The 18,511-nt window shown below is 41.7% G+C and overlaps 1 protein-coding gene across 2 annotated transcripts in view; it reads left to right on the forward strand.

Annotated features, from left to right (window-relative positions):
* LOC118761202 overlaps positions 1–2,544 on the forward strand; it is a 29,776-nt gene extending 27,232 nt beyond the window's left edge. For both annotated transcript variants that reach the window (XM_036498937.1, XM_036498938.1), the window contains exon 3: positions 2,393–2,544. In XM_036498937.1, coding sequence (XP_036354830.1) covers positions 2,393–2,535 — 143 coding nt within the window. In that variant the 3' untranslated portion in view covers positions 2,536–2,544. The remainder of the gene's footprint in view (positions 1–2,392) is intronic.
* The last annotated feature ends 15,967 nt before the right edge of the window (positions 2,545–18,511 follow it).

Here is an 18,511-nt window from a genome sequence, read left to right on the forward strand (position 1 = left end):
AGATGACAGGAACTAAGACGGATGGCACAGATAGATGACAGGAACTAAGACAGATGGCACAGATAGATGACAGGAACTAAGACGGATGGCACAGATAGATGACAGGAACTTCCATCGTCATGAATATAGCACAGTTGTTTCCAGTTATGTTGGATAATCCACATGTTCCCACACCAACAGCTTGCTGCAAACTCCAAGCAGTACCTCTCTCCTGGTTTGTAATTATTGCTGTTATTTGTGAAAGGCCAATGCAGTTTGTCTTTATATGCAATAATAAAATCTGTTAAATGTTCGCAGATGTTGTTCAGTTACTTCCATAGGCAGTCCAAGAAGTGCAATAAAGGGTATTTTTAAATGAAACTTTCTACATAGGTGCAGGTATAGCTGTATGGTGCTTTTATGAATTCTATATATCATTGGTAGGGAGATTGCTATTAATATAGCTTCTGTTGCTAATATTTATGTTTTATATAAGATAGCTGGCTTTTGCTGACATCAATAATTGAAAAGTCACTGGAATTCTAAATATCACTGACAGTGAGATTTTGCTATGTGGTAAATGAACAGCTGTCACTGAAGAGGTTCAGTACATTGAAATCGGTGACCAGAAAATTCAGTCCCAGAAATTATTCGTAAACCACCCATGAAAAGATCAATTAAACAAATTTTTAAAAATACATAATTAAATAGAAGAGTAATTTTATTGAAAAAAATAAATAAACCAATGTATAAGACAGCAAAAAATTTATTTATAATATTACCTTTTATCAGACATGTTACACAGGAAATTAGGAAAAGTGGGTCCGAGAAAAGTCAGTCCCAGAAAATATTGATCCCAGGCGTTACTAATATACTTCTCATGTAAACACTGATCTAACTAATCAGTATAAATAAAAAAACAAAATAGAATAATAATTTTATTTATAAAAATATAAAAATCACATGTCTAAACCAGCAGAAAAATAAGGTTAATTCATGTTTAAACCATCAAAAAATACATATATGATATTTCCTTTTATCAAACATATTAAACAAAAAATTAGGAAAATAGGTCTGGGAACATTCTGTCCCTGAAAATTAAATCAAAGAATTTAATGAATGAGAAATTGCCTTTAGGAAAGTTAATTTATCGTTACTACCAAAAGATTGCGCAAGGATCTATTGACTGGTATTTTCTCTTTTTCTGTGGATTATCTCCTCTTTGGGCATGAATTATTTTGGCCTGTGTAAGGGATTCTTCTTTTCAAAGAGCATCAGTAAGCTTCAAGATTTTTAGGTGATTGCTTATTGATGTGCTCAACACTGAGTGAACCCCTCAAGAGCATTGTTTTTCTGAGGCAATTCCTGAATTACTCAACTGCAAACATTACCGGATACAAGGGCTCTTCTTGTCTGTCTCGTCTTCTTCTCTTTGGTCCAATGTATGTCAGCTCAAAATAGCTTATATAATCTATTGGAATTGATTTGTCCTCACAAAGATCTTCATAAGTATCAATTACTTCTGGTGGCAAAAGAACCATCAGTACTATATTGAACTTTATATCCAAGTTAGCAAAATTTCCTATAAGCTGTCTGGCAAAAATGAAATAAACAACCTACACTGGTGCTTCCAGTAAAGTTATGGTAACAGCTGTTACAAATTACCCGCTCGAAGTTAAATATTTGACGAGGTTTAGTATTGGGCTGCAATTTTTATATTTCAAGAAGTCTTGTCATATGTTGCTTGTGTTTTGTCTGGTGGTAGAATGAAAGCTCGAGGATAAGACCTACCATTTATGATAGCTTGAATGGTGGAAAATTGATACCATGCACTAGGTGATGAATTGTATGTGCCATCCATTCCTAAAAATGAGGTGTTTTCCAGTTGTTGAAGACCTTCGTTAGAGGCAAAGATTAAAATCCTCTTTTCATCATTACTGCCTGTGTTGTATTACAGGAACAAATCATTGCCTTCCAAATATTTAAAAGACTCAGGCACTTGAAATCCAGTTTGATGAAGAGGTAACCAAAAGCTTTATTGTGCCAGTTTGTAATACTTCTAGAAACTGTTTGCAACAGTGGTTCATATTTCGCATTCTCACTAATATCATTTGTAGTTTCTGAAATAAGCACTCAAGTACTTGTTTCAACTCCATCTTGCAACTTTTTTCTTAATGCTGAAATGGCGAATCATGCTTCCACTGCATTTCATGTTGGTTCGTGATATTGATTATTGACTATTGAAATAATTATAGGTTCATCTGGTTTATTCTCTGTATGAACATGTGTATTGCAGACCTCACAGTACCACAGTTTCTTTGTCTCATCAGAACTAAACTTATGAAAGTAGTAAACATTATTAACTTCATCAATTAATTTGTTTTGTTTTTCTCACTTTTAAAATATTTTGCAACCATATCAGGGTTTCTTAAAATTGGAAATATTTGTTATCCTGTGGGTGAAATGACATGTAGGCAACCAGACCCCATCATGAGCAAAATGATGTGTGGGCAAACGGACTCTTTCGTGGGTGAAATGAACTGGATACCAATTTGAAAAATTGTCTGGGACCAAATTTATTGGGACAGAATTTTCTGAAACAAAATTTTCCTAGCACCATTGAAATCACACGATCTGACAGTTCTGGTGTCCATAATAGACTTGCCTTAATAGATTTTTGCCTGCCAACGATATAAATATGTATGCACCATGCGTCCATATGAGAGGTTCCTCTCAAGGTGATTACCATAGTATTTGGTGTTGTAACAAAGCGTCCAAATTAATTTGGATATAAAGATTGCTTTGTGTGAGTGTGTGTGATCAGGGCCAGATTTATAGGGGATCGAGAAGGGTAATTTGCCCCAGGCATCAACTTGATATAGGGCCCTCCTGCTATGAAGGATATGTAGCACTTAATACAGGGAAGCCCCACTTCTCAGCAATCTTGCATGCAGAGGCTCTCTTTCAATAAACAAATATATCTTTAAAAATGTAATAGATCCTCTTTTTTGATAAATAACCATAGTTTTAACTACATTAGGGACATCAATTCATTCAATTAAAAACACTATCCATTCCCAAAGCAGACACAATTCCCATGGGAATTAATTGTAGTTTCTTTTGGGACATTAACAGAAAACAACAAAACATTCCAAAAAATGTGTTTGTATGTGTGATCGTGTGTGTGTGAGAGAGAGAGAGAGAGAGAGAGAGAGAGAGACTATGGATGTATATAAAGATAAAGAGATTAATAGAAAGAAGTTATTTATTGTCTCTAGTTCAGATTCCTTCTTTCAATGTATGACTGAGCACAGTAACCTTAGATTGACCACTGGCCATTAAAGACACCTACACACCACAAATATGCACACACATACATTGCCATTGTGAACTTCATTATTTTAGTGGGGCATTGAAAACTGGTTTTATTTTATGAAAGAGCAAGTCAGTAGTATGTTACAAAACTTAAATTTTGAATTTAGGTTTAATTATAAAATTACATCTCTCAACAGCTCAAAGCATTTTTTTTTTTCCAGCTTTAGAATTATTGATTTTATGCTCACATGCTTTCTTGAAACCGAATCTTTTTCTTTCTTTCTTTTTTCACTATTTTCGTTATTTTGTCAAATGAAATAACTACAGTGAAGTGGGGCAAAATTGGTAACTTGGACAAAATGAGTCATTATCAATTTCTTGTTACTTTCTTACTACCAGTTTGAAACCATTACATTGCAAGTATTACATTATCATTTTGTACTCTTGCATCATTGCAAGTAAATATTGGCCACCATTGTTGTTTTTGCAGTTGAGGCAGTTTCAAGCCATCAAGTAACAGGTACTTTATTGCCAAGAAAATTTCCCTCAATTTTGACCCAGTTGTAATTGAGGTTCCTAACAAAATATTTAGATAATTTTGGGTGTTCAACAATCCAAATTCTTTCCTGTGTTGGGTTCCAAGTCAATTTTTTCCCACACTAATTGCCTAATTTGATCATTTTCAAATTTCAAAAACTCATGTCTAAACTGAGGCAAAATGTGTAACGACTAATTTCAATATCTTCTGTTTAACTGCATGGTGCATAAATGTATGAGAAAGAGAGTCAGGTGGAATTCTGCTTTAAGTACTCCGTATCACATCTTATAACTTTTTCTAGTTTTTGGAATTTTCAGAAAAGTTTTGTGAATTTGTATTCTCACATGGGAATTCATATGACTATGAAAAAACAAAAACAGAAAATCTTTTTTTGTCTGATCTAAGGGTTATTTAGCTGTTACTTTTCGTACATCTCACAACCACCCGATACCTTCCTTGTTTCTTTGTCACTTGACCCCAAGCTGGCCTATCTGCCTATCCACAGCTCAGAGAAGTTGTGGAAGTACCAACTAGTGAGGTACATGGGGCAGAACGTACTACCTGACTTGATCATTTTCAAATTTCAAAAACTGATGTCTAAACTGGAGCAAAATGTGTAATGACTAATTTCAATATCTTCTGTTTAACTGAGTTTGCACCAAAGATCATGGCGAAGGTCTTTAAGGCAGTTTTGACCAAAGAGGCCAAAGTCAAGCAGGCTACCAGCTCATATGTCAATGATATCCTGGTAGATGAGAATGTGGGATTGGCTGAGGAAATCGTAGCTGACAACAATAACACTAGAGGCTATAGAAAGAGGTACTGCATTGGACCTCAGGCTTAAAAGAAACAAAGTGGGTAGGATTGTGTTTCACAGAGGAAACATGATCCTGGACCTAAATCAGGATATGAATAGGCGAGGGCTGTTCTCAATGTGTGAGAAGCCAGTGGGTCACTACTCTCTTTGCAGGATGGCTCCAAATGGCATGCAGCTATGTCAAAAGGCAAGTAGAAGGAGTGAACTGGAGTGATAAAGTGGGAGAGAAGACTATGGCAATGATGTAAGAGGTCTTGGAGAGTGTGTGAGCAGAAGATCCAATGAAGAGTAGCTGGTATGTGCCTGACACAAAGAAAGGGATCATGTGGTGTGACATGAGCAGCATAACATTGGGAGTCATGCTAGAAATAGGAGGTGTTGAGGTGGAAGATGTGGCATGGCTTAGGAAGACGGACAACTGCAACCACATCAATGTAGCAGAACTGGATGCTGTGTTGAAGGGTGTCGACCTAGCACTGAAATGGGGACTGCAGACCATCGAGGTCTGACTGATTCTGCCACTGTGCGAGGGTGGGTGGAATCAGTGATCACCAACTGGAAGAGAATTTGCACAATAGATGCCACAGAAATGGTGATTAAGCATCACCTGGGAATCCCAAGTGACCTAGCAGCCAAGTTCAATTTGGAGTTGCATTTGGTTTTTGTGACCTCAGGAAAAAATAAGACGGACGTTCTAAACAAAGTGAAAAAGCATTGATTGAAAACAGCAGAGGATTTCCAAGTAGGGTAGCAGCGGTTTGTCAGCTGACGAGCACAGAACTAAGGAGGTTGCACAACATGCACCACATGGGGATTGACAGGATGTTTTTGGTTAGGACAGTCAACCCCGATGTCACCAGGGAGAGCATTTGGAGGACAGTGGGGAAATGCAACAGGTGCCAATCGATTGATCCTGCTCCAAGAACATACAAACCAAGATAGAAGAGGCTAGCCATTGACATGACGCACTATAGGGGAAAGGTGTACCTTTCAATGGTCGACTGTGGACTGGGACGAATGGCTAATGTGGAGAGAACCCAGGGTGGAGACTGCTGCCAAAGTCATGGAAGTGCTGAATGTGGTGTTCTTGGAAGATGAGCTATTGATGGACAGCAGGCTGGAGGTGTTCAACAATGACTGTCTCCGCCACATTCTTCACTGCCGACACATTGATTGGGTTCCTACAGCCAGTCTTCATCATCGCCTGAATCTCCGGCCCCTCCCATCGGTGCTTCTACAATGACACTTGAGGTGGTTCGGTCATGCGGCCCGGCATCCAGAGAGTGAGCTGATTCGTGATGTCCTCCTCCCACCTCCACTTCCCAACTGGTGCAAACGCACGGGTGTAAACGCACGGACGGGCAGCTGAAGACCTGGGTAACAACGATAAAGGAGGACCTCTCTGAACTCTCAAGTCCGCAGGTGGTCGGTCTGCACAGATGGAACCACGAATGGTTCACTATCTCCAGTGACCTCGCACAGGGCTGCCATGGTTCGTGATGCCGTCAGGACCAGAGAAAAAGCCAGCTCAACTTGCCCTGGGTGAACGCCATCACAAGTACAAGTACAAGTAAAAGAACAGTTTTTCACTCAGAGCAGCTGAGAGAGATACTTAAAAGGTGAAGCACATGACACTTCTTCAGAGCTGCATACAAGCAAAGTGGAAACGGGATTGTGGAGCACAAACACCATACAATTAAAGCCATGGCTGAGAGGGGACGAATGTCCCCCATGGAGGCAGTCTTCTGGTACAACATGTTGCTCAACATAGGGAAAGCCAAAGAGTTGATCCCACAAAGGGCCATATTCTGGTACAAATGGAGACACCCGAGCATGGTGCCGAAGCACCCAGAGGTAGAAGAGGTTACATCTGTGCAGGATGGAGATGAAGCGTGGGTGAAGCCCCTAAACGCTCAGTGCACAACACACTGGAAAGAAGGAAAGGTAACTGCAAGCAGTACTCCCAATAATGTATCAGTGGATGGAATGCTGTGTCACATCCTGAATATTTGAAGGGTGCTTAGCTCATCCAAAGGGGTGGGAGGAGTTGGCTCCGTGACCATACGGAGATCTCAAAGGGGATATCACTTCCCACCCCAGGTGGATGGACAATTAGGAAACAGAACAGGGAAATAATGATCTTTAGATCAGAGGGGCATGTGGTGGAAGGGTAACTGACCGGAAGGGAGTGGGAGAGACAGTGCATGGTAGAAGGGTAATTGACCAGAAAGGAGAGGGAGAGACAGAACAAGAAGACTGGAAGGGACAAGATAACATCATGTTGGTGAGCAACAAGGGAAGTTTCCCTCTTTTCTATGTGGTCAACGGTAGAGGCCGGACATGATGTGAAGAGATCAGTCGAGTCAATATGTGATAACAACTGAACAATCTGCTGGTGGTACCTGATTACCTTTAAACCACAGGCTAAATATCTGGAAAATATTTTTTTCCTTGCATCATTTTCATTTATGACTCTTGTCATTGGGTCTATGAAAGATAAATGACTGAAATCCGCAAATTTTGAAGGGTTTTATTTATTCTGCACAATTTCTGAAAAAAATTAATTTTAACTTTTGTAAAATCTTCAAATCTTGAGGAATTTCATTTATTTATTTTATCTAAGATCAAATTTTAAATCCACTCATCACAAATTACAAAATAAAGGTGATCATAATTTCAATTGGAGAGCTATAATTTTGTGTGTGAGCATGGCATATGGAGATTTCTAATGAATTTTTTTCTTTTTCTCTCTAAATCTCAACTTTTCACACCTATTTCAATGTTGATGTCAAGCCACAAATTATTTTCGTGTTGTGTATACAGTATATAAAAATAACAAATAATTTGTACGGAAATATTACCCAATCAAAATTGTATTGAATTATGGTTGAGTCATAACGAACCGCCCACTTTCTATCTCTCTCTCTCTTCTCCCTCTCCTCTCTCTCTCTCTCCTCTCCACCCTCTCTCTCCTTTCACTTGGCTTGCCGGGTCTTCTCACACACAGCATATTTCCAAAGGTCTCGGTCACTAGTCATTTCCTCAGTGAGTCCTAATGTTCAATGGTCATGCTTCACCACTCATCCCAGGTCTTCTTGGATCTAGCTCTTCCACAAGTTCCCTCAACTGCTAGGGTGTGGCACTTTTTCACACAGCTATCCTCATGTACTCTCGCCACATGACCATACCAACATATATATATATATATATATATATATATATCAGTTTTATAATAAATCAATCTCTGTTTCAACATCTCTCCATTTTTTTAATACTTGTTTATGGTATATTCTTATACCTATAAAGAATCTCCGCAAATATCACCTTTTTTCTCTTTTTGGATCCCCCAAAAAGTTTGAATTGTTCTTTTTGAACTTACCTTTTCTCATATATGGATATATATATATATATAATACAAATAAGAAAATGGAGAAACAAATTCAGTTTGTTCATCAACTTACGGATATTATAGTGCTAGATTATTTATTCATTTTACAAATGAGAACATCAAAAGCATACTAAATATTATATAAATCAATAAATAATATAATATGAATACAGATTTTAAAAGTCATATTATAAATTATTGAAATCCATAAACTACTTCTTACAGCTGTTTCAGCCTATGGTCAAAAGTGAGTCCAATTTACATTGCCGATAGATATCAATATATTAGGGTTGTAGGCATTTAAACAATATAATACATATATGTTAAAAGAACCATAGGCCTCATCAGAGGATATAATTAACTGGCGATGTGGATTTCCACCTCGGCATCCGAAACTCAGAGTTTTATCTTGGCTTCCGAATAATTGTCACATATTATATATATATATATAATATATATATATATATATATATATATATATATATATCCACATATTATATATATTATATATATATATATATATATATATATCCTCCCGTCTGTCTTGATAGACAATGGGTCGCGCCAAGGGTGGGGCCTACTTTGATGATGAGCAGCGTCTGCTGTGACTGAACAGTCCAATTCTGAGTGGCAGTCCCTGGTACAGTTGCTGCACACGAACATCGATGGGTACGTGTGGGGTGTTGCTGCAGTTGTCCTCCTCCTGTCCCGCCTGTCCGACCACAGCTGTGCTCTCCTTTCCTCAGCCATGGAAACGCCTTTCCTCACTGTCCGACGCCAGGCAGAGCGGTCAGCAGCTGTTACCTCCCACATGTCCACACAGATGTTGGCAGTCCTCAGGTTGCGCTTGCACACATCCCTGTATCGTAGCTGTGGACATCCCTTAGGTCGGGATCCTGTGGTGAGTTCGCTGTACAGGATGTCTTTAGGCATGCGACCGTCCTGCATGCGGCAGACGTGTCTGAGCCAGCGCAGTCGTCTCCGCACGAGGAGGGCATGCATGCTTGGCATATTAGTCTGTTCTAGGATGACTCCGTTTGGTACTCGGTCCTTCCAGGAGATGCCTAGGATCCGTCGAAGACACCGCATGTGGAAGCCGCTGAGGCGGCATTCTTGCCGGGTGTATGTTGTCCAGCTCTCACTGCCGTAGAATAGGGTCTTCAGCACGCAGGCTCGGTACACTGCGATCTTGGTGGTTATTGTGAGCATGTTGTTTTCCCACACTCTCCTGGAGAGCTTAGCCATGGCAGCAGCAGCCTTCCCAATCCATCTGTTCAGCTCCGGCTCGAGGGACAGGCTGCTGGAGACCGTCGATCCCAGGTAAGTGAACTCGTTCACCACCTGCAAGCTGTGGTCGCCGACACTGATGCTGGGGACCCCTCCGATGTCCTGGCCCATGATCTCTGTCTTTTTCAGGCCGATGGTAAGGCCGAACTCTTGGTAGGCATCCGCCAGGGAGCTGACCAGCCTCTGGAGACCCGGCTGGTTGTGTGATGTTAGGGCGGCATCGTCAGCAAAGAGGATCTCTCTGATCAGCACCTGACGGACTTTGGTCTTAGCTCTGAGGTGCGCAAGATTGAACAATCCACCATCAGCCCTGGTGTGGAGGAACACTCCGTCGTCGGATGTTCTGAAGGCATAGGACAGGACAAGGGAGAAGAAAATTCCGAAGAGCGTCGGTGCCAGAACGCAACCCTGTTATATATATATATGTATATATATATATGTATGTATATATATATATATATGTATGTATGTATATATATATATATATATATATATATATATTATATATATATATATATATGTATGTATATATATTCAAAATGTGACCGCATGTGTACCGTTGGTGATTTTTTTTCCTCCGTCTTCCCTTCTTTGGATCTTTCCTTTTCCTATGTTTCTGACGAAGAGCTCCACTCGAGACGTTAAATCCTCCTTCTTTCTTTCCTTTTCTGAGCGTCCAATAACACTATACTTGTTCCACGTCATCGCCTTGTTGTGTTTTCATGTTTGAATTAACTTTATATACCGCACGCTCACACGGACCCCAGCCTTCTGACTGACTTGGATAACCAATTCCTGAATTTTACACCTACAGTTTACTGTTACCATTCATCCAGAGTATGCCACTGTAATCGTGATTGGAAATCAAAAAATTTGTCCATGACTCTTCTACTTTTCCTCGTCCTCTGTTTACCTTTCTTCTTCTACTTCCCCTTTTCTACTTGTGTCGCGACCATTTACACCTACACAGCCATTCACACCTTTTCACCATGCCTGACTTGCACTCCTTCCTCCAACACCTTCAATCCTTTCTTTGCCGTTTTCTTGCCTCTTTCTCCCCCAATGCTTGCAACCCGCAAAAAAACTCTCTCACTTTTTAAAAAAACTCGCCACTCTAGCCATCTCTCCTTTCTTAGCTGTTGCCTCCGCCAGCACATCACACCCAGTGGTTTCCTCTTGAAGTTCCATGCCACCCCCTTATTCCTCCACCCTCATCGAACCCACCTTCGCCCGCACGTCCCGCCTCCTCATCCGTGACACCATCCGTTCCACCTGCTCCCTCCTTCACTCTCTTGACCACCAACTTCCCCAGGCTTACTTCCTCCTCTCCTCCCTCTGCCCTCCACCCTTCACCCAACCCATTCTCTGCTTCATTCTTAATCTCAACCACCAACTCCAAATGTTCCTCACACACACAAAAAACAAAAAACTCCACCACCTCCTCAACCCTTCACATCCTTCCCCTCCCACACCCCTACACACTCCCCAACTCAATCCAATCTCGCACCCACCACAACCTTCCCCCCTGCACACACCACAGACCCACACACATCCTACCCTGACTTTCCCACCCTACCCCATCTTCACCCAACCATTCCAACCCTCCTCCCCACACCTCTGCACCCCCTCTTCCTGACCCCACTCACCCCACCACTCTGCTCCCTTGCACTGTTGTCACTATATCATCTGACCTCCCCCCCATTCAAAATGTGACCGCGTGTGTACCATTGGCGATTTTTTTTTCTCCGTTTTCCCTTCCTTGGGTCTTTCCTTTTCCTATGTTTCTGACAAAGAGCTCCGCTCAAAACGTTAAATCCTCCTTCTTTCTTTCCTTTCCTGAGCGTCCAATAACACTATACTTGTTCCACATCCTCGCGTTGTTGTGTTTTCTCTTTGTGTTTTCAGGTTTGGATTAACTATATATATATATATATATATATATATCCATCATCATCATCATCATCACCATCGTTTAACGTCCGTTTTCCGCGCGGTTGGACGGTTCGACCGGGGTCTGGGAAGCCAGAGGCTGCTCCAGGCTCCAGTCTGATCTGGCAGAGTTTCTACGGCTGGATGCCCTTCCTAACGCCAACCACTCCGCGAGTGTAGTGGGTACTTTTTACGTGCCACCTGCACAGGTGCTGGGGGGGGGGTCCGGCATTGGTCACGATCGGTTGGAGCTTTTAACGTGCCAGCGGCACGGAAGCCAGCATAGCTGGCAACGTTCGGATGGTCTTTTTATGTGCCACCGGCACAGGAGCCAGTCGGGGCGGGGCTGGCATCGGCCACATTCGGATGGTGCTTTTTATGTGCCACGGGCACAGGCATCACAACTACTATTTCCATTGATATTTATTTCGACGTTCATGTTCATGTACTTGACTCAACAGGTCTCCTCAAGCACAGCGGGATGTTCTGGGATCCAGGATACTTTGAATGGGCAGGGGCTATGCAGAACTGATGCAGGAAGCAGCCCGGGTCTTTGCAGTCACAGCATATCTCCAGAGATCTCGGTCCTTCGCCATTGCCTCAGTGAGGCCCAACACTCTGAGGTCATGCTTGACTACCTCATCCCATGTCTTCCTGGGTCTACCTCTCCCCCTGATACCTTCAACTGTTTGGGAGTGGCACTTCTTCACACATCTCTCCTCATCCATCCGCAGCACATGACTATACCATTGCAAGCGTCGCTCTTGCACACCACATCTGATGCTTCTTATATCCAGCATTTCTCTCAGGGTGCTTACACTCTGTCGTGCGTGCACACTGACATTACACATCCAGCGGATCATGCTAGCTTCATTTCTTTCAAGTCTACGCATGTCCTCTGCAGTCACAGCCCATGTTTCACTACCGTGAAGCATGGCAGTTCGCACACATGCATCATACAATCTACCTTTCGCTCTGAGGGAGAGACCCTTTGTCGCCAGTAGGGGTAGGAGCTTTCTGAACTTTGCCCAGGCTATTCGTATTCTAGTGGTGATACTCTCTGTGCATCCACCTCTACTACTAACTTGGTCATCCAGGTAGCGGAAACTATCAACTACTTCTAGTTTCTCTCCCTGGAGTGTGATGGAATCTGTTTTCTGAGTGTCTGTGGTGTCTATTGTCCCTGTGCATCTGCCGCACATGAAAGCTATCTTATCTGTTGATTTCCCTTTAATGTTGCTGCACCTCTTGTGCATCCATAGCTTACATTGGGTGCATCTTATGGAGTTTCTACCTACACCTTTCCTACAGATCGAGCAGGGCCACCTGCCCGAGGGGGTGTGTGCTGAGTTTGCCTTTCTGCTTACTATAACTCTGGTCTTTGCTACATTTACTCTAAGGCTCTTTGATTCTAACCCTTGCTTCCACACCCGAAATTTCTTTTCTAGTTCCGGTGGTGATTCTGCTATGAGAGCCAGGTCATCAGCATAGAGGAGCTCCCAGGGGCATCCTGTTTTGAATTCCTCTGTTATTGCCTGGAGGACTATGATGAATAAAAGGGGACTGAGGGCTGAGCCTTGGTGCACACCTACTTCTACCCGGAATTCTTCACTATATTCGTTGCCAATCCTAACCTTGCTGACAGCCTCTCTGTATAGAGCCTGTACAGCCCTTATTAGCCATTCGTCAATCTCCAGTTTCTGCATCGACACCAGATAAGGGAACGGGGAACCCTGTCAAAGGCTTTCTCCAAGTCCACAAAAGCTATGTAGAGGGGTTTATCTTTAGCTAGGTACTTCTCCTGCAGTTGTTGGACCAGGATATAGCATCAGTGGTGCTTCTATCCCACGGCAAAAAATCGAACTGCATTTCATCTAAGCAAATTCTCTCCCTAATGAGATGGGTTATGACCCTCTCTATGACCTTCATCACCTGATCCAACAGTTTAATACCCCTGTATTATTTCTATCTAGAGCATCACCCTTACCCTTGTAGCAGTTGACTATGGTGCTGCTACGCCAGTCATTGGGTATGACTCCATTGTGAACTACCTGGTTTACAATGCGGGTGACTAGGCCATAGCCCACATAGCCAGCTGTTTTAAGCATCCCAGCAGTGATTCCAGATGGGCTGGGGGGGGGGCTTTACCTGTTTTCATATCCTTAATTGCTTAACTACACAGGGAGCTGTCTATTCGGATAGCTGGTCCCTCTACTGGGTCAACATTTGGCAGGCTCTCCTCCTCCCATTCATTCTCCTCATTCAGCAGTCTTTCATAATGGCTTCTCCAAGCCTCTTTCTTTTCACTAACAGTAAAAGCAAGTGCCCCATCATCCATGCGGACACATTTCTCTCCTGTAACATCACTATTTTCTCTGACACACTGTCTGGCAATCCGAAATACCTCAGCTCTTTGGTCCTCACGTCGCTGGACATTGGCAAACTTCTTCTTTCTTTCTTCTGCTACATCTTTGGCTATGTATACCTGCCGCCCAGCCCCCCCTTTTGGCTACCTGGTACAGTTCCCTGCTACCCCCCCTCCCTCCAGGCTTTCCGGCCTGTCTCTTTGCACTAATGGCTTTGTCTACTGCACTATTCCACCACCACGTAACTCTAGGTCTGGAAGGGACTTTGCACCATCCACAGACTTGGTCTGTGGCACTCAGCAAGCTGTCCCGTAGGAATTCCCAGCTACCTTCTATGTCTGACGTCTGAAGCTCCTCCTCCCTCTCATCAAATTTCTTGATGAGTATGTCCCTAAATCTCTGACCATGTGAAGGGGTCTTTAGCTTCCAAATCCTTCTTTTCTGGATTGGTTTGTTTCTTAGAGTCCTTCTGGCCTCAAGCTTAAAGTCACTGATGATTAGTCTATGCTGAGGGATACATTCTTCACCTGGGAGGGTCTTTGTATTCAAGAGCGACCCTGCATCCCGCTGTCTGGTGAGGATGAAGTCTATTTGGCTAGCGGAGACTCCTGACTGATAGGTTATAAGGTGACAGTCAGGCTTCTTGAAGTTAGTGTTGCAGATTAAAAGGTTACATGCATCACAGAATTCCAGTAGTCTAGTTCCCTCATCATTTCTGGTGCCAATACCATGGTCACCGTGTACCCCAGTGAAGATACCTGATTCCCACCCAACATGCCCATTAAAATCTCCACCCACAAAGATGAGGTCCTTGCCACTAGTCTTTGAAGTAGCCTGTAGAAGGGTATCATAAAAGTGGTCTTTCTGATCATTTGGTAGTCCCGCTTGTGGGGCATCCATATATATATATATATGGATATATACATATGGATATATATATATATATATATATATATATATATATATATATATATATATATATATATATATATATATATATACATATATACCCATATGGATATATATATATATATATATATATATATATATATATATATATATATATATTATATATATATAATATATATATACATATATATATGGTTATATATATAGATATATTTCTATATTTATCTATATATGGTTTTATATATATATAATGGATATATATATAATTATGGATATATATGTATATGGTTTATATATATAGATATATAAATATATGGATATATATATATATATATATGGATATGTAGTGAATCTTGCATGCATGAAGTGGATTTGATCCACCATAGCCAAATTTAAATTAACACTGCAACAGAACTGTTCACATGATGGAACAATGGTTTTTCTCTGACAGCAGTTTAACATTTTCCAGATGCCTTTAGCTAGGCCAAAATAATGATTTCACTACTTGACCCTTTCTAATCTCCTAAAGCTAGAATAGAGATAACAAGACCACCAACTAAATCTATTGTTCTCAATGATATATCTATCCTTCTGGATCTTTATATAAGCAAGCACACCCCAAGCAAAATCAGTTAGTGACTTGTAGACATCTGAACGAGGCAGCTCGTGACAGCTCATGACGACTCAATTAGTTAAGGAAAGGACTGCTAGAATCATGATCACAAGGAGTACCTCTACTAAATTTAATGGTCAGCAGGAGTAATAAAAATTACTGTCAGCAGCTGTGAGACAACACCCTACAATTCTCTCTAGCTCTAATTCTGTTCTCTTACAACATCATTCTATCTGTCTCTGCAATTACTACTAAACAATGAAGAGGACACAAACACAAACCATTTTTGAACTTGGCATACTAATCACAAGTGGTTCTTTCAGCTATGGCACCCTCTCCATACACAACATTAAATATATGTGTAATGCATATATTTATATATTTTTTATATATCAATATATATATATATATATATGATATATATATATATATATATATATATATATATATATATATATATATATATAAATAATAGGTATAACACATACATTCATGTACATACACAAACATTATATATAATAAGCACATACAAACACCCATATACATATATATATACACATACACACGCATACACATGCATATATATATATTTGTATACATATATATATATATATGTGTGTGTGTGTGTTGCAAGACAGTGTGTAGAGAGAATCGTGATGTGGTAGGAGAGAAATGTGTTCGTGTGGATGATGGTTCACTTGCGCTAAATGAGGATGCAAAGAGAGAGGTTTGGAGACGCCACTATGAAAGGTTGCTGAATAAAGAAAATGAATGAGATAAAGAGAGTCTGCCGAATGTCGACCCAACAGAGGGACCAGCTATCTGATTTGACAGTTCCTTAATAGTTAAAGCAATTAGAAGCATGAAGACAGGGAAAGCCCCAGGCCCATCAGGAATTACTGCAGAGATGCTCAAAATATCTGGTAGTATCAGCTATAGCCTAGTCACCCATATAATTAACCAGGTGATACACGAAGGAGTCATACCCAATGACTGGTGTAGCAGCATAATAGTCAACTGCTACAAAGGTAAAGGTGACACCCTAGATACAAATAATTACAGAGGTATCAAGCTGTTGGATCAGGTAATGAAGGTTACGGAGAGGGTCATAGCCCAACTGATTAGGGAGAAAGTCAACTTGGATGAGACGCAGTTTGGTTTCGTGCCAGGGAAAAGCACCACTGATGCCATATTTCTGATGAGATAGCTGCAGGAGAAATACCTAGCCAAAGATAAGCCTCTGTACCTGGCTTTCGTTGACATGGAGAAAGCCTTTGACAAGGTCCCCTGATCCCTTATCTGGTGGTCAATGAGGAAACTAGGGATAGATGAATGGTTAGTGAGAGCTGTGCAAGCCATGTACAGGGACACTGTAAGTAAGGTAAGGGTTGCCAACGAGTGCACTGAAGAATTCAAGGTAGAGGTTGGGGACCACCAGGGTTCAGTCCTCAGTCCCCTCCTATTTATCATAGTCCTCCAGGCAATAACGGAGGAATTCAAGACAGGATGCCCCTGGGAGCTCCTATATGCTGATGACCTTGCTCTAATTGCTGAGTCACTATCAGAACTAGAGGAGAAGTTTCAAGTGTGGAAACAAGGATTAGAATCGAAGGGCCTTAAAATCAACCTAGCTAAAACCAAAGTCCTAATAAGTATGAAGGCAGGCAAACCACAAATCCCTTCAGGTAGATGGCCCTGCTCAATCTGTAGTAGAGGCATAGGTAGAAACTCTATAAGATGTACCCAGTGTAAGCTATGGACACATAAAAGGTGCAGTAATATCAAAGGAAGGCTAACTGGGAAGATAGTTTTTGTATGTGGCAGATGCTTGGGAGCAATAAACACTGAAAATGCGCAGAGACCAACTTCCACCACATTCCAAGGAGAAAAACTAGTAGTTGATAGCTTCCGTTATCTAGGTGACCAAGTTAGTAGTGAAGGAGGGTGCGCTGAAAGTGTAGCTGCTAGAATAAGAATAGCCTGGGCAAAGTTCAGAGAGCTCTTACCTCTGCTGGCAACAAAGGGCCTCTCACTCAGAGTAAAAGGTAGACTGTATGACGCATGTGTATGAACAGCCATGCTACACGGCAGTGAAACATGGGCTGTGACTGCTGAGGACATGCGTAAGCGCACAAGGAATGAAGCCAGTATGATCAGATGGATGTGTGATGTGTGATGTCAGAGAAAAGTTGGACCTAAGAAGCATTAGATGTGGTGTGCAAGAGAGATGACTGCGCTGGTATGGTCATGTGGCAAGAATGGATGAGGATACCTGCGTGAAAAAGTGCCACACCCTAGCGGTTGAGGGAAGCTGTGTAAGAGGTAGACCCAGGAAGACCTGGGATGAAGTGGTGAAGCACGACCATCGAACATTAGGCCTCACCAAGGAAATGACTAGCGACCGAGACTTTTGGAAATATGCTTTGCTCAAGAAGACCCGGCAAGCCAAATGAGACCATGACCAGTGGCTTATGCCAGGAGCGTAACCAGCCCGCTTATGCATACCTTTTCCTTCTTTGGTCACTAAACTCTGACTGGCATCCATGCTAGCGGGGTGCAAAGAGCACCATACGAGTGTGATCGTTGACAGAGCGGCTATTCGAGTATGATCGTTACCAGCGTTTGCCTTACTGGCACTTATGCCTGTGCTAGTAGGGTGCCAAAAGCACCATCCGAGCGTGATTGTTACCAGAGCAGCCAACTGGCTTCCGCACCCGTGGCACGTAAAAGGGCACCATTCGGGCATGATCGTTACCAACGTCGCTTTACTGGCACCTGTGCCGGTGGCATGTATAAAAAGATTCGAGCGAGGTCGTTGCCAGTGCCGCCTGACTGGACCCCATGCCGGTGGCACGTAAAAAGCACGCACTACACTCTCGGAGTGGTTGGTTTTAGGGAGGGCATCCAGCTGTAGAAACTCTGCCAGATCAAGATTGGAGCCTGTTGCAGCCATCTGGCTTGCCAGCCCTCAGTCAAAATCGTCCAACCCATGCTAGCATGGAAAGCGGACGTTAAACGATGATGATGATGATGATATACAGATATGTATACATACACAATCACACACATATACACTCACGTACACACATACATACATACATACATACATACATACATACATACATACATACATACATACATACATATGTATTCACATACATATACGTATAAAAAGTCCCATATAGATATATGAATATATATACTAGCAGGCGTACCCGGTGTTGCTTGGGTGCGTTAGTTCGAAAAGTCTATGAAAATAATAAAGTGATTAACACTCCCTCCCTTAAGCACCTTTCACGTTTTATGGCAAGACTAACACCTAAGTAACTCTGTAATTACAACAAGAATCAAGTGAAAAATAAAGCAACAA

Source organism: Octopus sinensis, unplaced genomic scaffold, assembly GCF_006345805.1.
Source record: "Octopus sinensis unplaced genomic scaffold, ASM634580v1 Contig10558_ERROPOS1192469+, whole genome shotgun sequence".
In the NCBI taxonomy this organism is placed as follows: domain Eukaryota; kingdom Metazoa; phylum Mollusca; class Cephalopoda; order Octopoda; family Octopodidae; genus Octopus; species Octopus sinensis.